At 46.3% G+C, this 21,261-nt stretch overlaps 1 protein-coding gene across 1 annotated transcript in view; it reads right to left on the bottom strand.

Moving 5' to 3' along the window:
• The window catches only part of ABCA2 (ATP binding cassette subfamily A member 2), a 696,743-nt gene that overhangs the window by 223,140 nt on the left and 452,342 nt on the right, over positions 1-21,261 (bottom strand). The window contains exons 18-20 of the mRNA XM_086921159.1: positions 19,768-19,918; positions 18,955-19,159; positions 10,025-10,189 (exon numbers count right to left, since the gene is read on the bottom strand). Coding sequence (XP_086777285.1) covers positions 10,025-10,189; positions 18,955-19,159; positions 19,768-19,918 — 521 coding nt within the window. The remainder of the gene's footprint in view (positions 1-10,024; positions 10,190-18,954; positions 19,160-19,767; positions 19,919-21,261) is intronic.

The following is a 21,261-nucleotide window of genomic DNA, read 5'->3' as shown; positions in this document are numbered from 1 at the left end:
CTCACTGTGTGTATGAGTTGGCTTTTATGAGCCAATCGTCCAGGTAGGGGAACACATGGATGTGTTGCCTTCTGAGGTGTGCTGCTACTACTGCTAGGCATTTTGTAAAAACCCTTGGTGCTGTAGTTACCCCGAAGGGGAGAACTTTGAATTGATAGTGTTGACCTTCTATTGTGAACCTGAGGTATTTCCTGTGAGCTGAATGTATAGTTATGTGAAAATATGCATCCTTGAGGTCTAATGTAGCGAGGAAGTCGCCTTGTTGGAGTAACGGGAGTACTTGTTGTAGAGTGATCATATGGAAATGCCCTGAGAGTATGTATTGGTTCAGAGGTCTGAGGTCCAATTTTGGTCTGAGGGACCCGTCCTTTTTGGGAATAAGTAAGTATAGGCAGTATACTCCTGTCCCCTGGTGTTGAAAAGGGACTGGCTCTATGGCTCCCTTTTCTAGTGTGGATGTCACCTCTTGTTGTAACAGTGTGATGTGTTCTTTGGACATAGGACCGTGTTTGGGTGGTATGTTGGGTGGAGTAGAAGTGAGTTCCAGGAAATAACCATACTGGATAATTTGTCTCACCCACCTGTCTGTGGTAATTGCGTTCCAGACTGGTAGGAATTTTGTTAGTCTGCCTCCGACCGGTGTTGAGTGGTCTGGAGGGAGTGTGAGCAAATCACTGTTTGGTGGCGGTGGAGGCTCTGGTGTTGTTGCTGCCACGTCCTCTGCCCTTGTTAACCTCATAAGTGCTGCGCCCAGTCCAACGGCACCACTACCTCGGGAGTGCTGCCGTCGGCCGTTGGACGTTCCAGCTGCACCTGCTCAATGGAAAGTTCAGCACTGGAGCTGGACGTTCCATAGCAGCTAAGGTGTTATTATTGCCTCTATAACCTCCTCTGTTGGAGCCTTTATTAAAGGTGCTCTGGGTATTACTTTTGAATGTAGAGGAAGTTTGGGATGTGTTGCCTCTACCTGAGCCTCAAAAGGAGGAGCGGCGAAAGAAACTTCTAGATTGTTGAAACTGAAGTGCGCCCATAGACTTAGCAGTATCTGTATCTTTTTTCATCTTCTCTAAGATGGTATCTACTGCAGGGCCAAACAGAACGTCTTGGTTAACTGGCTGGTGGAGGATGGTTGATTGCACTTCATTCTTAAATACGGAAATGCGTAGCCACGCATGCCGGCGTGGTAATACGCTAGTGTTGATGGACCTAGCTGCAGTGTCAGCTGCGTCAAGTGCACATTTAATGGAAGCATTTGTGATAAATTTGCCTTCCTGTATTAGGTGGTTAGCTTTAGCTTTAAAAGTTTCTGGCAGGTGTTGTAGTAAACCTTCCAGCTGGTCATAATGTGCTCTATCGTATTGTGCTATTAGAGCCTGTGTGTTCGCAATTCTCCAAGTATTTGCTGCTTGGGATGCCACTCTTTTGCCTGAGGCTTCTAGTATCTTTGACTCTGTCAGGAGGGGGAGCATCTCCTGTTTGTGAATTAGCTCGCTTTCGAGCGTTTGCTACAATTAAAGAGTCTAAAGGCAACTGTGACTTAATATAAGAAGGGTCTGTAGGGGCTGCTTTATACTTTTTCTCAATTTTGAGATTGAGGACACGCGCTCTGGCTGGGTCTTTAAATATGTATGGCGCGTGTTTTAGTGCCCCTTTTAACATAGGAAGTGTACGTACACTTTTTTCTTAAGTTGAAAAAGTGTCAAATAGGAAATCCTCTTCTATTGGGTCAGTGTGTAAGTCTACATTATGATATTTAGCTGCCCTATCCACTAGTTGGTTAAAGACAATGGTTTCCTCAGTAGGCGACGGCTTTGTAGAATATGTAGAGGTGTCAGGGATGGGTTGTGGGTCGTATGTATCATAAGGATCATTCTGGTCATCCCATGTGTTATCTTGTATATCCTGATCCTCAGGTTCTACAAAGTTATCTTGAGGATCTTCCCCTATGTTTTCTGTCTCATCATAATTTGAGGGAGAGTAAGGCACATAAGGCATGTGAGGAAAGAAAGGAGGATGAGTGAAAGGCCTTGAAGGAGATGTTGCAAAGTCGTTCTTCTTTGGAGGAACGGGGGAAGAAGTGTCAGTGTCCAAAGGTCTCTTCTTACTGTGGTAAACTGTTACCCGTGCTGTTTCAGGGTCTATATACAGTTTAGGCTGTTCTTCACTCTCTCGATCAGGATGGAAAAGTTCTTCCTCAACTGTCTGTATTTTTTGCGCCAATGTTTTTGGCTTAGTCACTTGTTTGTGGTGAGTCTTTGGCTCGAGGGCCTTTGGCTGTGGAGTTTTTTTCGGCTCGACTGCTTTTTTCGGGTCGGTGACCTTTTTCAGGTCGGCGACTGTTTTTGGTTTGACGTTTTTTGTTGGCTCTTCTGCCTTTTTTGGTTCGGCGACCTTCTTTGGTTCGATGAACTTTTTCGGATCGACCAGTTTCTTCGGGTCGATAACCTTTTTCGGATTGATTTTTTTTGTAGAATCGACTGCCTTCTTCGGGTCAACAGGATTTTTAGTGTGACCTGTTTTTTGTCGGTCAACACTCTTTTTCAGCTCAGAGGCCGTTGTCGGGTCGACTATTCTTTTGGGATCGACGCCCTTTTTTGTTTTGACGCCCTTTTTTGTATCAACCAGTTTCTTTGGCTCGACAACCTTTTTCGGTTTAGCTCCATTTTTGGGAAGAGTGTAGCTTTTTCCCAGGGTATTAGAAGGCTTAGGTTTGGTCTTCGGAGCAGAGGCAGAAGACGGGGCTTCTGAAGGAGTTTGTCGATCTTGGCTAAGGCCTATAGGCGATGCTTCGACTGGAGCCTTGTCTTAAGATGAAGCAGGGGTGGGGGCATGGTACTCACGGTTTGCCCCGGTGTGATCTGGTTATTGGAGTCCGACTGGTCCTCTATGGTGACAATTTCTAGGTCGGAGTCCGCTGCTTCTGGGAGGTCATGTTCGTCTTCAAAAATGTTCTCCGGTTTCGGTGCCTGCCGCTGCATCGCTTGTCAAGCGGCCCTTCGGTTCCGGATAGTCTTCTTCGACCGAAACTGAGCACAAGCTGGACAGTTTTCCTCGTTGTGATCGGGAGAGAGGCACTTATTGCATACTGTATGTTTATCAGTATGTGGGAATTTGGAGTGGTATTGTGGGCACCTTTTAAACGGGGTCCTTTCCATCGGCGGCAGGCGCACGTGGCGTCGAAAGGGCCAACGGCACGCGTCGACAGCCGGATCGAGATGGAAAGTGTTATCGAGTCAATGTTTACCGAACGAGAACAATACCGTCGAGGTAGAAGGCCTTTTGGCCTTAGAAAGTTCAAAAGTTTTGGTTCCGAAGTTGGAGTTGAGGAATAGCATCCAAACCCAAAGGCAGAAAAATACAATCTGAGGATGGTGAAGATGCCCATGCGCACTGTAGTCCAGGGGAGGAGTCACCTACCTCGTGATACTTCGAAGACTCTTCCAGGACAAGGTGCAAACTGAATATGCTACTTACCAGTATGCATCTGTTCTTGGCATGTAGGGCTGCTGACATTCATATCTGTGCATAGATCGCCGCCTAGTGTTGGGTCCGGATGATTGCACATTGTTGTCCTGGAAGAGCCTTCCAAGTATCACAAGATAGGTGACTCCTCCCCTGGACTACAGTGCGCATTGGCATCCCCTCCATCCTCAGATTGTTTTTCGCCATTGTGGCAGAGATTGAGTGTAATACAGTGAGTGATGTCCATGCTACATAGTAATTCTGAATGCTAAAACTGCTACAGGCGCCGGGGAGGAGGGTGGGCGATATGAATGTCAGCAGCCCTACATGCCAAGAACAGATGCATACTGGTAAGTAGCATATTCGGTTTGAGGCATGTGGGCTGCTGAATTCATATCTGTGCATAGATTACATAGCAGTCCCTCTTGTTAGCGGCGGCTGCCCGTGCCAGCTGCAGCAGTCTGAAAAAGAGTTTTGAGAACAGCCTGTCCTACAGCTGCCTGCTGTCTTGAATGTACATCTACGCAGTAGTGTTTTGTAAATGTATGTATAGTGGACCACATGGCTGCTCTACATATCTCTTCTAAAGTAATATTCCCCAGGAAAGCCATGGATGCTCCTAACTTACGTGTGGAGTGTGCTCTTGGAGGAATGGTTAGTGTGCGTTTAGCCTTTGCATAGCAAATTTGTATACACTTAAAGATCCATCTGGCTATTCCTGCTTTGAAAATGGAGTTGCCTTTGTGCTGTGGAGAAAAGGCAACAAACAGTTGTTTTGTCTTCCTGAAATCCTTTGTTCTGTCTATATAGTACATAAGAGCCCTCTTGACATCTAATGTGTGTAGAGATCTCTCTGCAACATTTTCCGGATTAGGATAGAAAACTGGCAGTTCTATGGTTTGGTTCATGTGGAACTGCGAAATCTCCTTAGGCATGAATGTAGGGTTGGTGCGTAGTACAACTCTATTTGCGTGGACCTGTATGAATGGCTCTTGAATGGTTAGTGCCTGGAGTTCACTACCTCTTCTCAGTGAGGTAATGGCTACTAGGAAAGCAACTTTCCAGGTCAGAAATTGAATCTCACAAGAGTGTAGAGGTTCAAAAGGTGGTCCCATCAGTCTGGTGAGGACCACATTCAGGTTCCAGACAGGTGAAGGTGGGTGTCTGGGAGGGATCACTCTTTTGAGTCCCTCCAGAAAAGCTTTAATGGCAGGCACTCTGAATAGTGAGAGGTGCTGCCTGTTCTGAAGATAAGCTGCTATTGCGGATAAATGTATACGAATGGAACTGTACGCTAGATTACATCTGTATAAATGCAACACATAACAGATAATGTTTTGAATTGATGCATCCAGTGGGTTAATGTCATTATTGTTACAATATATGACAAACCTTTTCCATTTAGCCGCATAACATGCTCTGGTTGTGGGTCTTCTTGCCTCCTTGATGATATTCATACATTCTGGCGGCAAGTTGAGGTAGCCAAATTCTAAGATTTCAGGAGCCAGATCGCCAGGTTGAGCTGTTGCGGATCTGGGTGCTGAATTTCACCATGGCTCTGCGTTAAAAGTCTGGGTGTTAGCCGCAGTCTTTGATGCGGTACCACGGAAAGTTCTACTAGCGTGGTGTTCCATGGCTGGCGTGCCCACGTTGGAGCAACCAGGATGAGTGTCATCGTGTTTTGCTTCAGCTTGCGTGCCACCAGCGGTATTAGAGGTGCTGGGGGAAAAGCGTACGCAAATCTTCCTGACCAGTTCATCCATATCGCATTGCCCTGTGACTGCGGATGTGGGAACCTGGCGGCGAAGCTCTGGCATTTTGCGTTTTCCCTTGTGGCGAATAGGTCTATCTCTGGATGACCCCACTGCTGGAAGTACGGTTGGAGTACTGATGGATGTATCTCCCACTCGTGCATCTGGTGGCTGTGTCTGCTGAGCAGATCCGCCATCTGGTTGTCCTTGCCCGGGAGGTGTTCCACCATGAGGAAGATGTTCCTCTGAATGGCCCACTTCCACATGCTCTGAGCCAGATGAGACAACCGTGGAGTGTGTTCCTCCCTGCTTCTGTATGTAGTACATGGCAGTCATGTTGTACGTCCGGATCAACACGACCTTGTTGCAAAGGTGTACTTTGAAAGCTTTCATTGCCATGAAGATTGCCATCAATTCCAGAAGGTTGATGTGCATCTTCTTCTGCTGTGTCGTCCATAGTCTCTGCACTGTGTAATGGAGTACATGAGCTCCCCATCCTTGGAGAGATGCGTCCGTCGTCAGTATTATCTGTGGTATAGGCTCTTGGAACGGTCGGCCCTTGCAAAGGTTTTGTGGGTTCCACCAATGCAGAGAGTTGTATGCCCGACCACTCACCAATACTAGGTCTTTCCATTGTCCTTGAGCCTGATTCCACTGACATGCCAAGCACTCCTGAAGCGGGCGCATATGTAGACTTGCGTGCGGGACTATGAAGATGCAGGAGGCCATCATGCCTATCAACTGCATGAACACTCTTGCTGGAAGCGAGTGTTGGGGTCTGAATTTTTGTATCAGCAATTGCATGCTGTTTATCCTCACTGAATTTGGCTGAGCTTTGGCTGCCAGAGTGTCTATTGTCGCGCCCAGGTACTGTCGCACGTGGGCGGGCTGAAGATGTGACTTTGGATAATTCAGCGAGAATCCCAGACTGAAGAAGATGAATGGTGTGGGACATGTGGCTGGCACACTGCTGGGCCGTCTTTGCTTGAATAAGCCAGTCGTCCAGATAAGGGTAGACATGTATGTGTTGTCTCCTTAGGTGTGCTGCTACTGTCGCCAGACACTTCGTGAACACCCTGGGTGCCGTCGTTACTCCGAAAGGGAGGACTTTGAACTGATAATGTTGATCTTGAATAGTGAACCTGAGATACTTTCTTTGTGATGGGTGTATGGGTATATGGAAATACGCATCTTTTAGATCTAGTGTTGCGAGGAAGTCTCCCTGACGGTAGAACCTGCTGTAAGGTGAGCATATGAAAATGCTCTGACAGAATGTATCCGTTTAGAGGCCTCAGGTCCAGTATGGGTCTGAGAGACCCGTCCTTTTTGGGTATTAAGAAATACAGAGAGTACACCCCTGAGCCTTGGTCTTCTACAGGCACGAGCTCTATGGCTCCTTTTTGCAGCATGCTGACGACCTCCTGCTGCAATAAGTGTAAGTGCTCTGCGGACATAGGACGGTGTCTTGGAGGTATGTTGGGTGGAGTGGATGTCAGCTCTAGACAGTACTCGTACTGGACAATGTCTCTCACCCACCTGTCTGTGGTGATGGATTTCCAGACCGGCAGGAACTGTTGCAGTCTCCCCCCGACAGGTGTTATATGGTCGGGGCAGTGACAGGGCGTCACTAATTGTTATCAGCAGAGGATCTGGAATTGTTGTTTCCACCCCTGTTGTGTTTATTGTAGGTGGTTTGTGTAACTCATTTATTATACTGTGTCTGCTGTGTGTTTTGGCCTCTTGAAGGTCCTCTATTATTGGAGCGACGAAAAGAGCCACCCCGAAACTGCTGTGACTGCAGAGCCCCCATAGACTTTGCTGTCTCAGTGTCTTTTTTAATCTTTGCAAGGGTGGTGTCAACCTCCGGTCCAAATAAGTAGTCCGGGTTAACTGGCTGATTGAGGATAGTAGATTGTATTTCTGGTTTGAATCCCGAGATTCTTAACCAGGCATGTCTTCTTAACATGACGCTAGTGTTAATGGCTCTGGCTGCAGTGTCAGCTGCATCTAGCGCACACTTGATGGAAGCATTGGTTATAAGCTTTCCTTCTTGGATTAGCAGCTCCACTCCCTCCTTGTACTGATCTGGTAGGTGTTGCAACAGTGTTTCAAGGGTATCATAATGGGCCCTGTCATATCTGGCTAAGAGTGCCTGAGTGTTGGCAATGCGCCAGATGTTAGCTGCCTGCTCTGCCACCCTTTTTCTTGAAGTCTCCAGTACTTTCGACTCCTTGTCAGGAGGAGGAGCATCACCTGTAGTCTGGGAGTTTGCTCTCTTAGGTGCATTAGAAACAACTAATGAGTCCAATGGCAACTGTACTCTTATATAAGTAGGGTCCACAGGTGCCGGTTTAGATTTCTTTTCAATTCTAGGGTTTAATACCCTTGCTCTGGTCGTCTCCTTAAAAATGTCATCAGCATGCTTAAGGACCCCTCTTAGCATGGGCAGAGTCTTGACGGTTCTTTCCGAAGTGGAAAAGGTGTCGACCAGAAAATCTTCCTCAACAGGGTCAGCATGTAGTTGCACATCATGGTTACCCGCCGCTCTTTCAATAAGGGCGCTAAAGGCAGTAGTGTCCTCAGTAGGAGATGTTTTTACATTGTATGTATGTGTGTCAGGGGCATTCTGAGGATCCCCTGAGTCAGCTGGGTCTGCCCATGGTTGGTTCTGATCGTCAGGATCAGTGTCCACATGATAAGTGGCATCCTCATTATCGTCATCCCCTGCATCCACATCTGAGTATGTGGGTGAAAAAGACTGAGGTTCTTGTCCATAGGATTGCAGAGGTTCCACAAGAACTGGTGATGTGGTTGAATCCCTCTTCTTTTTTAATGGAATTTTATATGACTCCATGGGTGTTTCTGGTATTATGTTCCTCCTATACATGGATAGTCTACCAGTGTCCGAGTCGATGAACGGCCTCGACTCCTGTTCTTCAGGCTCCTCTGTAGCCCCTAGTCCCATTGACACTCCTTTATTGGCTCCGATACCCTTTGTCGGTTGGAACATCTTTGGTCGCACCATCGGTGGCAACCCGAATTTGATCGGTGTCGATGTGGTCTGAATTTTTCAGACCAACTTCGGGGTTGGGGCCTTCTTCGGTCCGACCGTCGTAGCCTTTTCTTTGATGCGTTGGAGTGACTCTGACACCTGTTTGGATACGAATGGGGTCGGCTGTGTCGACTCGACAGGGTCCTTGGAGCCAGTATTTGTCTTGGTCTCAGGCCTTGTCCGAGGATCGACCCCCTCTTTCGGTTCGAGCCTCTTGTATGTGTCGACTCTCTTTGGCGCCGACTTCGTCGGTTCGACAGCCTTGACCTTGGTCTTCGGTGCCCCAACCTTCGGCTCTATGACCTTTTTGAACTTCTCGGTATCGATGGCCTTCTTCTGTTTCTTCGGCTCCGAGGGGTTTGAGGCCTTGGAACCGACCAGAGTCAGCTGCCCTTTTGGTTTAGTTTTCGGTAGGGATGCTTTCAGTTTCGATTTCTTTGGACCGACCGATGGCATTTTTGATACCGATGGCTCTTTATATATGTTCGTAGCCGGGCCTTTATGCGGGGCTGTAGAACGATTCGACAGATCTTGGGTAAGGCCTTGTGGCGATCCCTCGACCTGAGCCTTATCGAGTGCTTCATCGTCGGCCCCCGTATCGACGGTTGGGCCTAGCACCTCGCCTGAGCTATCTTCTACGGCCCCAAGGGCCTCTGCGTCGTCTCCTACCTCATCGACGAAGTTTTCTTCTTCTTCCAATATCTCTTCATCTTCGGCGTCATACTCTGAGTCGTGCTCCGAAACAGGATCCGAGTGTTCTTCCCGATCCTCCAGATCAATGACCTCTTCGTCTTCGGTCCCGAAGATGGTTTCTGGATTAGGCGCTGATCTCTGCGACTCTAATCGAGCCGCGCGTTGAATCCGAAGAGTTTTCCTGGACCTGAACCGGCCACAGGCCATACAGTTGGCTTCGTCGTGATCCGGGGGCAGGCACTTGCACACCGGGTGGACATCGATGTGCGGGTATTTTGCATTGCAAAGTGGACACCTCTTGAATGGGCTTCTTTCCATCGTAGATCAAAGATCTGGTCGAGTGTGGAAAAAAAACCGTCTGATTCCTCGATGTCCTCTCGAAGCAAAGTTATCGGTCCCGAACGAAACGATACCGACGCTGTCGAAAGCCTTTTGGCTTTGTAGAAAGTTTTCCTAACTTGAGCTAAGATAGTAACATCCGAACCCAATGGCGGAAAAAAACTATCTGAGGATGGAGGGGATGCCCATGCGCACTGTAGTAGACTTTGGCCAACAGTGAGAGATAAAAAGGTAGAAGGAGGAAGAAGACACAGGTTATCTGAAAAAGTACTTGCAGGAGTTAGATAAAGAGACGGGAAGTGTAAGATAGAGGCATGAGGTGGACTCAAGCCTAGGCAGTCTTTGCATTCAGTAAACCTGGTGTTCAAAAGCTGGCTCCATCAGAAAAACACTGGGCCCCTGCATTAATGTTTTTACAAGTTAAGCACTGGTCTAGGACAGCAAAATAGGAGGTTTACCAGCAGCCCTTCGAAAAACAGATTTCTTTGAACTATGGGCCAGATGCAGCAAAGGGTTTTGCCCATTCTGTGTCTATGGGAAATGTGTTCATGCATATGGCCCTATATCTGTCTTTGCCCTTTCACTTTGCTGATACATATTTGTATGATCAACAACTGGACTTCAGCCAGGAACTTATTTTACTTACAGCAAGCAGAGGTCATCAATGGGTAAGTAGATAACATAGCATTCTGAAAACATAACACTTTCTCCAGTATTCCCACCTTACCCATTCGCCTGCTCTCCATGGCACAGGCCTGGTCTTCCTCCATGATGCTGAGGCGAGTGGTTCTGGACCAGGGCCAGGACCACTCCCAGGTCTCAATTCGCCCACTTCCAAGCCAATAGGATTTCTGGAAAGGGAAGTACCAGGGTCGAGGCAGACCATACATCCCTGCAAAGAAATACACCTTTGATCATGTAACATACAATGGAAATTGGCAGACTCCACGTTGTATAGAGGGAGTATGGCACTTACAGTGCAGACAATGCCATGTGAACATTCTGTGGATAACACTTCAGAAATAATTTAAAAAAGGAATGATAAAGTTTGTAACAAGCTGATACTTATATATATATATATATATATATCAAATGGAGATAAGATAGAAAGTACTTTATCACAGTCTCTTGTTGCCAAAGCTTCTCCTCGATTTGTACTTGATGAGAAAGAGGTGGCCAGGGACAGACAGGTGTCCCATGGAGACAAGGGAGAAACAATTGTGATTGGAGGAGTGGCGTGCAAGGCAATGATAAGGGAATACCTTCAAGACAGAATGGGTGGGGAGATAATGGGGATTTCCTCCCAGCGGTAGTGAACAACACAAAACAAGTTCTATTCCAAATAGCTGATAAAACAAACATGCAGTGAAATGATAAGGCTGAAAAGACAAAAGGTCAAAAACAATCCTGAATAACTATATCCACATTAAGTTTTCAAATGGAATCCTGCAGATACATACCACTGCCACTGATATATATGAAACTTAGAGAGATGCTTTTTATAGGAGTCATGCACATGCTATATGGTGTACTGCTTAATGCGATATGCAGCAAAAGAGCAATGTAATCCAAATTATATTTTAAAACATAACTCTAAAAATTTATACCATCTAGAAGGCCATGTAAGGGGAAGCATGCTCTACAAAACTTAAGGTTTTATAACTTGTGTTTGATTGTCACTTGCTGAAACTAATGATTTTGAAGCGTGCTTGTCTAAGTAGAAATAGGGTTTGCAGATGGTAGCATCTACTATATCATTCATAAAGACAGATATATAGCTAGAGAGAGAAAGACTGACAACCAGGGAACTGGATGTCCTAGTGTTGGTGTGTTAAGAGGAGACTCCAGGCATTGTAGGGGATCAAGACACCGAGGAGGCCAGGGAGAGAACAGTTCAGTGTTGCTTCACACACAACAAATAGTGAAAAAGCAGAAGAGCATTACATGCCTTTGCAGTAAGTACTGAGAAGGCATATCCACTCAGCCTGGTATGTTGAAGTCTACAGCGCATAAGAAGTCTGTTGCTAGAAGACCTTAGGTGCAGCTTGCGTAAACATCCTCCAAATAAAGACCTTACAAGTTGCCTGTTCAGGCAGCCAGTGTAAAAAGGAAAAATAGCTGGAGTATCAACTTGGCCCAAATGGAAAATGGGCTGTAGAATTTTACATCAATTGCAAATGCTGCAAGAGGTATGGGGAGTTCAAGAAGCAGAGTTACAGTTGCCTAATTTAGAGGATGTCGGAGATTGAATACCAGTCTTACTGAAAAGCAGTTAGTAGTTGAGGCAGGCGTTTGAGAAGAACTTTGAGCAGATGGAAAATCATGGCTGTGATGCTCATTAAGTGAGAGCTTTAAGTTAAAGATCACTCCGCAATTACATACCGATTTAGAGGGCACAGTAGGGAACCCAAGATCAGCATACTCCCACTTGTCAAACTAGGTGAGTGTGTGTTGGAGATGGCCCTTTTTACGGGGTTATCCCTAAACTTTTTGCTTCTTCCTCCTATTTTTTCCTGACCTGCTGTTGTTGGTGATTTTAGCACTCTGGGCACTTTACCACTGCTGATCAGTGCTAACGTGCATATGCTCTCCGTGTAAAATGTGTTCTGGATTGGTGTTTCCATGATTGGCCTGTTTGATTTATGGGCCAGTCCCTAGTAACGTGCACTGAGTGTGCCAGGGCCTGTGAATCAAACGCTGTTAGTGGGCTGCAGCACTGGATTGTGCCACCCACACAACCAGTCCGTAAATGTAACTCGGGCCTGCCATTGCAGAGCCTGTGTGCAGTCTGGGACTGCCATGTCGACTTGGCAAATGCACCCACTTGCCAGTCCCTAAACCTTCCCTTTTCTACAGGTTAGTCTCCCCTAAGGTAGGCCCAATGTAACTTGTGGGCAGGGTGCATTGTATGTGAAAGGTAGGACATACCCTGGTGTGTGTGGCATGTCCTGATAGTGAATTACAGCCAAATTCGTTTTCACTATTGCAAGGATATCTTTTCCCATAGGCCAGAATGGGCAGTTTGATCATAACATCTTATAATCCTAACTGACCCAGGGAACAAGGTAGAAAAACGAGTTTAGTATGCCTGAACTCAGAATGTTAAAATACATCTTTTAGTGAGGTTGATTTGTACATTCTGTGATTGAAAATACCACTTTTAGAAAGTAGGTATTTTTTTTACTTAACCATTTAGTATGCCTCTGCTAGGTATGTGAATTCCATGTCTGGGTTGTGAGTGACAAGGAGCTGGAGAGGGCCTCAGCTCCAGCAGTCGGATGGGTCAGGGCTGGGCTGAATAGGAACTGCGTTGAATAAAGAGTAGGGAGAGGAGATTTCCTTTCAGCTACCTGGGCCAGGTCTGCTTTCAACAATGCTGTCTACGCCTCCTGCCAGGAAACTAAACCAGGAAGGACAGAACTGGTTTGGGCTGGGTACAGACACTCTCTGCCTTCAGAGAACAAAGAGTATAAATATTGTGGCCCAAACCCCTGAACTTTAGAACTCTTTTGGACTAAGAAGACTGCCAAGAAGAAGAGCTGGATAAGCTATGAGGAGGCACTACCACTTTGCTGTGTGCTTTGCTGTGTTGGCCTGCAGTGGCTGCTTCTGTCTTGGGCAGTGAAAGGACTGGAATGAACTTTCTGCAATCTACTTTTGTGAGCTTCTCCAAGGGCTTGAGGTAGCGCTTGCCCCCTGTTCAAGAAGTCTCAGGAAAAGCAAAGACTTCAAGTTCTTCTGCCCTCAGCACTGGGGACTGTGTGTTTTGTGCTGCAACAGAAGAAAAAGCCACCCGACGCCGTCCACAACGCCGCTGCCGACTCAGTGTCTCACTGACACCGCCTGCTGACACCGCCACCCAGCCGCTGCTCACACCGTGACCTGTGCGCACTGCACTCTGCCTCACTTCAAGATGGCGCAGTGGTATCCCCGACGACGACGTTCCACGCCAAAATCGGCGAAGCTGCTTGCACTGTGGTTCGGGGGCACCACTTAGTTATAAGACGCACCGCCCTCATCACGCACCGCAGCCTTGGCCACCGACGCCGGTGCCATCGACTCCAATTCGTCATCAGACAACAGTGCTTCCGCCACGACGATGCCGCTGCGTGTACCGCGAGCTGCCAGCACCATGACGAGCAGCGCATTCATTTTGCACCGCGACCCTGGTCTCACAGACAACGCCATCTGACACTGCCTCCGAGCTGCTGCACGCACCGCAACCTGAGGGCACCACACGCCGCACTTCCACACCGCAGCACCCGACGCCTGCCGATGCCAGCGCTCCTCACTTCAACAGAGAGGAGTACGATCTGCAATACGTGTGACTTCGAGGGCCCAACGACTCCTGCACAGACCTCCGGAACGGATGCCGTGCTTTCGGAAGCTCAATGAGAGGTTGCCGACGCCGCCCTGCATTTCTACAAGGTACCGTATGCGGGTCTTCCCGACACCGTAGCTGGCCCGCGAAGCCGCAGTCAGCCATAACTGTTTGGATTTGTTTGCTCACGATGCCGTGATAGCCCCTGGCGGAGCTATGGACATCAAGGAGCTGTTTTTCAAGGTTATTTTGATAACTGAAGATTTTTAAGTACTGTATTGTGGTATTTATCGTTTTTGGTTGTGAAAAAATTCAAATTTTTGATATTTTTCTAAACTGGTGTGGTGTTCTTTTGTAGAGCTTACACAGTATTACTGTTGCAAATGCTTTACACACTGCCTTTAAGATAAGCCTGACTGCTTGTGCCAAGCTACCAAGGGGGTGAGCAGGGGTTATTTTAGGAGTGTAACTCCCTTATCCTAACTAGGAAGAAGGGTCCCTATTTGGACAAAGGTGCAAGCCCTTGCCAACTAAAGACCCCAATTTCTAACACTATGAAGCTGCCAAAGACAATTACTTCTGTTTTCCTAGAGGTAAGGCAAGAGGAACTAGTATCCATCCGTCTAGCAGACACAGATAGATACTCGCTAAAGTTCTGTGATTGTACACAGAAATAGAATCAACTGAACATCATCATCAGCAGCAAATCTGTACACCAAAAGAGCAAATAAGTTTAACAAGGCAGGCCATGGTCCGGCTTAAAGCAAAACCCTTACAACCAACAAGTTAAACGTTCAGCATTGACCAGAGATATGACCTGAGACAATTTGTCTACCCAGTTCCAAATCTGGTCTCTCAACCCATCCCGCAAGGGGGGTTCCAAAAGAATGCCATGGGAAACAGTACTAAACGTCACTGAGAGATCTAAATGGACCCCAGCAGTAGATCTTGTTTTGTCTAAAATTAGACTGCATTTAGAATTTGTCGAAGATCAGCCTGAAATCTAAGTGGCACTTAAACTACCTCCCTGCCTTGGTGTCTGTGAAACCCTGACTGTGCATGGTCTAGAATGTGGAAAAGAAAGTAGTGTGTTCACTACACGTTCAACAATTTTTGGGCGGAATGTGACAAGTATGAATTGCCTGAGGTTAGACAAAACAGTTGGATGTGCTCTGGACATCATTCATAGAAGAATAACCCTGGCCTCATTCCAGAAGCATTTCAGAATGACCTCCCGAACAGATAGATGACACAGTGTAGTAAGGCAGTGTGCATTGGAATCAGTGAGTATTGTTAGTTACTGTCATGGGACAAGGGCCATAAGGTGAGCCAGACTTAATCGAAAAAAGTTTAGATTTAATAACCACTTTAGGGACTGGTTGGAAGATTCAGGAAGACGTGCAAGAAAGACAATGCAATAATGAGCCCAACCCAATACAGAGGGTAGCAGAGAGGACACACTAAAAGTATGCAGAAAGTTAGCACTTTTGTTTCTGAAAAAGGCATAAAACACCTGACCAAAACTTGAAGGAGCGTGAAATAGTGTTAGTGAATGAGGATTGGAGAAACCTCTTAGGTTAGATTTAAAGCTTTGAAAACAGTTCTGATGGCCTGCCAAACACCACGTATATTTAATGAGTACTGTCCAATGCATAGCCTGTTTACCTTACTCGCTACTTCTCAATGAAACATTTTATTACACACCATGGGGCGTAAATGGGAAGCCAATGAGAAAGCAACTATTGACTCTAGACAGATCCTTGGCAACTCATTTTATCTATCCACAATTCCTAATTGCTTAATAATGCATACTTTCATTGTGCATCTTCACCATCCAGATGCAGTATCCCCACTAATTTATCTATCCTATACTGGTCAGTTCTGCATGGACACACATCTGGCCATCTCTCTACCAACACATGTATCCATTCAAAGATCAGTACGTTTACTGTGTCCCTATATGCTAGTGCATGCAAATTGCATAGTCGACCATCGAGTCAATTGCCATCTTCACATCACCTTTACTAATTTGTAGGTCTCGCCTACGCAGCGCACATGCGCTGCATAGGAGGAGACCTTTAGCCATTGGTCCCCTTTTTTACCCACAACCGTGCACGCGTTCCATTGCCTTCAATGGCACCGCGTGCACATGTGGAGATTCACTTACGGGAGCCAGCGCTGCCATATGGTAGCAATTGTCGCTCCCGCAAGTGAATCGCGCATGCCCCCCACCCCCCCCCTGCTGCAGCGTGAGCTTGTGCTTGTTTTGCTTTATTATTGCTTGAATTCACATTGACATTTTTTCGGTATATTGTTTTATTGACGTGTCGTGAGGCTGCTTCTGAATCCCACAATATTGGAATTTGAATCAGACCGTTGCTGCAGGGTGTGAAGAAGCTTGTATGCCCTCGCCTTGTGGATGGTTTGGTATGGAATAAAATGTAATTTAAAGGCAGCTCTGTGTCTAGTTTATACACACAAGGAACGCAAGCTGAAGCCTGTTACTCGACAGCTTTAGCGAACTCAACGTGTTCCTGCCAGGCGTGAGTAGATCACGGAGTCATGTTATTTAAGGAAGTGCCTAGCTGAACTTCATGTACTCAACAACAAAGAAATGCAACACTGACAACAACTGTGTGCATCTTGTTCAAATGCGTTCTGAAAGAATGATACCATCATATATAGGAATGGGCTGCGGACATGACGTGATCGTTACGTCCAAACTAGTCGGGTGGCTCTCAGCGACGGATGATGTATAAAGAGTTGCTGTAGGCGGAGTCTGAATCCCGTCAAGCCTGCCTTCTGCTTTCAAGCACCAATTCCCTTCATAAGGGTTACCGAGGTGTTCCAGCTGCTTCAGGCCCAGGCACCAGAGTCTTCCTGCTGCTTCGGGCCTGGACGTCCACTCGCCATGTGTAGCAGGGACAGTTACACAGCGAGGAGTCAGGGAGGGAGTCCTTCCTAGTGTTTTTGGACAGGTGTACACTCTGCCAAGGATACTACCCACTCTTTCTCTCGCCCTCAGTCCATCACTAGCTTGGTCCGCCCAAGTTTGGAAACATAAAAGTGAGTGGCGGCGATTCTCACTGGGCAGCACTCTACTGGTGTGGTTTTCTATGTATGTTGACGTTGATACTTGTGCTCCGCTGAGGCGGAAACAGTTTTGCAAAAACACTTGAGTTTTGAGAACTTGTTGGCTGGACGTAGCAGCCGCCTGTTGACACCGTGGGACAAACATAAAGGGGATGGTCCTCTAAATAAGAATTAGCTTTTTAGTTTTGCAAGGGATATAGTCTGACAGAAAACAACACTGCTGCCTGCCATTTACATCAAGGACCTAGGCTTGCAGTCAGCTAGCTGTTTGTTGAAACCTTGATCCTCTTAATAAATTGGACGGGGTGATCTAATAAATTGGACGAAGGTTCACAAGATATATGTTAGTATTATCTCTGGTGTTGGACTTTGGAACCCCTGGTTATATCAGTTATGGGTCTGTGCGATTGCACAGGTGAATGCCCACGAACGCTGCCTGTGGCCATTTTCTTTAAGGAACTGTGGGAGCAGGTGACAGGGAACGTGATTACCTGTCAGCAAATCGTTCAAGTGTTAAAAGTTCTCACACTGTTCATGCAATGTCAGCTTCATAAAGGATTCTGACATTTCCTCGTGCTTTCTGTAGTCACCACATTTTCACAGTGCCTCTCGCTCTCTGTAGTCCCATTAGTTTGGAATGCCGCCCTGTTGCACGGCGCCCCTATCATCCGGCATTTGCCAGTGCTTGCTACAGACTCCACAGGTTTACTTCCTCGGGCAGTCTCCAGTGGGACAGTTTCTTTTGAAGATTTCAATGTTACATTTCCTTGCGTTCTTTGTAGAATGCAGTCCCAATGACGCTAATAAAGTGGCGCATTTCTCGTTCAATGTTGAATAATATTGCTTTGACGACAATGTACGTCATGCCTCCCAGTCCAAACATGCTGTGCCCAAGGAGATTGGGTAACGCTAGCATGTAAGATGAAGCACAGAGGAAACCAGGACGGATGCAAAGCCCGACTGATTACAGTAATTACACAGGACTGTGAGCAGCTGGGCGGCAGCCACTTCGCGCACGCAGGAGCGAGGGGGCCAGGAAGCTTTGAGATTCCCCACATTGTTTCTAAAATTAATTTCGTCTCCGTTTCTCCCTTCCCGGCCCTCTTCACTGTTTCTCTCCCTGCCCCCTCCCCTCTGCCTCGCTCTGTCCGGGCTCTCTCCCTTGCTCTGTCTTCTTCTTTCTCTCCCCTCCTCTCGCTCCCTAGCTGCTTTTTAATCACCCGTAAAATGACCTCTTTCATATGATCTTTTGGTGGTGATGCGCAACGTGGAAGTCAGTGTCCGCCTTTCTCTCCTCCTCCCTCGTTCTGTGATGATGATGAGGAGCCCTGCGCCCCCACCCACGCAAAAGGCCTTGTTACTGGAGCATGAAAGCGGGGCTGGACCGAGCCACCCATCTCCCGGCTGGCACCTCACCTGCGCCCCCCTCACCTGCCCCCCTTACTCTCCCCCCCACCGACCCTCACTTGCGTCGCCCCCACAGGGCAATTTGTTTTTAACAAAAATTTTCAATCCATACAGCCGGCACCTCTGGTGCTATCCTCAGGCCAAAGATTATGCCCCCATAACAAACAAAAAACATTAGCATAGCCAATAGGTCTCGCCTTTGGGACCTTATAAGTTTTTAGCCATGCAACAGTTTATAATATTTCACAAAGGATATTGTGCTGCATAACTAAATACTTATAAGGTCCCGAAAGCGAGACCTATTGGCAATGCCAATGCTTGTTATGTTTGTTTTGGAGCGGTCTTAAACACCATTTACCCTGTGCATTACATTCACATATTGACAATTTTCCTAGCTTTTTGGTCATGTACAAGAATAAATCCTTCAAGTCATGCGCATGCTAACTTCTTATCACTATAAAGTGATTTACATATTAAAAAGGGAAGACATTTTATTATTAGACATCAAAAGTTTATTACACTTGGGATTTCCAATTCATGAATGGCACATCAGGCAGAGCCATTCATAAAGAGGTTGGCTCCCCAGCTTTAAGTTAGCTCTGGTCTCTTAGATAATTATACTCTACACTGATGTGCATTTGATTTCAACATAGTTATTTCAAAGCAATTATTTGTGCATGGAAGTGGGTCTTACATTCTATTGGTCACTACAGAGTTTGACGATAATGTAGGTGTGTAAATGCTAAATACTTGAAAGTGAACAATTTCCTGCATAGTCTCACCAGGCTACATGATACACAACAGACACAGGCAAAGGTTTGATAACTTTAAAGTACCTGGATGCACAGCTTCGATGTACCACGTCAGCACGCCATAGACTACTGCGTCAATGATCAACATCATCATGGACAGCATCAGATTGAAGTCGTCGCCCTCCACTGGTGACTGGCTGAAGGTACGCCACTGTATTCCGACTCCAGCCACCTCATATAGCGCAAAGTACTTGGAGCCGAGTCCAAAAGCGGTTGTGGACATGAGGGACTGAGAAACAACGGAGAAGAAGGCAACATATAGGAGGTAAAGAAGAGATGCAACACAGCAAACTGTTAGAGAAGTTTCTGAAGAGATAGAAAGGCAATGAGCCACACCAGCTTCAAATAAAACATTCTGGTTCACCCTAAATGAGAAATCTGCAAAACCCATCATCTTGTGTTGCTCACTGTATAAGCCCATATTGGCATTGGATGGAGGGTGTTGGAATAACAAAATCAAGGAACTTCAGTTCCAATGAATTCCTCTTCAGTAAGGACCTAGAGATCACACAACCATCCCATGTAGGGGGTGGGGACATGGGCTGGCAGGAGTACAGAAGAGTGCCTTTCGACTCAGTAGTATCTTAACATACAAGGGAAGACAATGCCAGATCTGTAGGTTGGGAATAACATTGAAACCATGCTAGAAAACAAGGGGGTGGTTAGTAAAAGTGCCAATACATTAACCAAAATCACAGATTTATGCTAAGGAGCAACACAATTCCATTACCAATACTACACTCACCTCGTGGCACCAAAATTAAAAACAAAATGTCTGTGCAAGGAACAAAATGAACTTGTGCAAAGACAGTAACCATGTAAATGACAAGTACTCACAGCAATACACTTTTCGAAGGCGGTGATTTTGTCATGAGCCACTTCCTCCCGGATGGCAACATACATGTAGGGAACGTAACTAAGAAAATAAATGATGCCCCCGCAGGCTGATGCCAGCTTCGCCTTGGAGTAGACCACCGACACGAGGAAACTGCAGTGAGTGGGGAGAGATGAGGATAAAAAACATGAGACAATGATAAGTAAGAAGAGACACATGGACATAGGAGCATATAAAAAGGATGGTCAGTAGCGGGAGGACGAAAGAAGGTGAACATATGAAGAAATGATCAGGGGAGGAGAGAAGAAGGATGGAGATATCAATTTAGAGAGCAGAGAAGTGTGGTATGGGTAAATAAAAGGAGAAGGACGAATAGCGTATGAGGTTTTTCAGGAGGAAAGAGAGAAAGATGAAGAGGTGATTTAGAAAGGAGAGGCAGAGCACGACAGTGGGAGATGCAAGGGAGGAAATTAGAAAGGCATGAGGGAAAACAGTAGTCAAATTTGTCGGGCAAGATAAAAGACTGGAAACAATGTAAAAAGGCAAAACAGGGTTTTTTCTTTTCAGCAGATTTCAAATAAGTGACAAAAAGGGAAAGGCAAGAGAATAGAAGACTAACAAATGACCCCTTCACTACTCTTTGCCACACTGTGTATATATATGATGAAACAGTAAAACAGGGACCCAGTGCCGGAGCCAGGGACAATAGTTCACACAACTAGCAGTCCGCTGTGGAAGAACACACTAATTACAGAGGCCTTCAGCACAGGATGGACTCTGTTGGGCAAAAGATGACAAGTTTATTCAGTACTTCTTCGAGGTAACTTTTGCAACCTCTTTTTGGAGATGTTGTGGGCTTCAAGGCTTCAGATTCTATCCCCCTCCCCCTTTTATCCAACTGCACACCCAAGAGTGGGTATCATAAAAAGATAATAGATAAAATGTGCTCAAAAGTATCCTTCAAGCTATTTGTCTGCGAAAAGCCTGAGGCATGTGTTGAGTGTCTGCATTGCTGCTCCTTAAAGTCCCGTCCAGATATTCTCACCATCCCCTCCGGTGGGCAGCTCTCTTCAGGGTGTATCAGGGCATGATTTATGGGAGAGCACATGAAACATGCTTCTGCCCTTCCAAAACCTGTTGACGGCTGAACTCTCAAACGTCTGCAAAAGTGGGTGTATGTTTCAATGTATCAAAATATCTACATTAAAACTGTAATGTTAGAGTTTAGAAGCTTAGAATGGAAGTTGTGAAAGATTCCTCCCAGGATGTCCATTTTAATGGATCAGGAAATGTAACAAGGAGTTATGAGTGGGAATGAATACCCAAGTGTGGAAGGCAATATTTATCTCACCTGATAAATTACAAACTCTTCAGTGTCAGATTTTATCAGGTCGCATATTCAGATTTTTAAACAAAAATAGGGTGCAACCTACAGATTCTTGTACTTAAACATCACAATCTGCAGTTTATGGTAAAGGTCAGGCCTTTTTCTCTGG

Source organism: Lissotriton vulgaris, chromosome 5 (genome assembly GCF_964263255.1).
Source record: "Lissotriton vulgaris chromosome 5, aLisVul1.2, whole genome shotgun sequence".
NCBI classification, from domain to species: domain Eukaryota; kingdom Metazoa; phylum Chordata; class Amphibia; order Caudata; family Salamandridae; genus Lissotriton; species Lissotriton vulgaris.
Note: the sequence above shows the minus strand (reverse complement) of the source record. Positions and strands in the feature narration are given on the sequence as shown.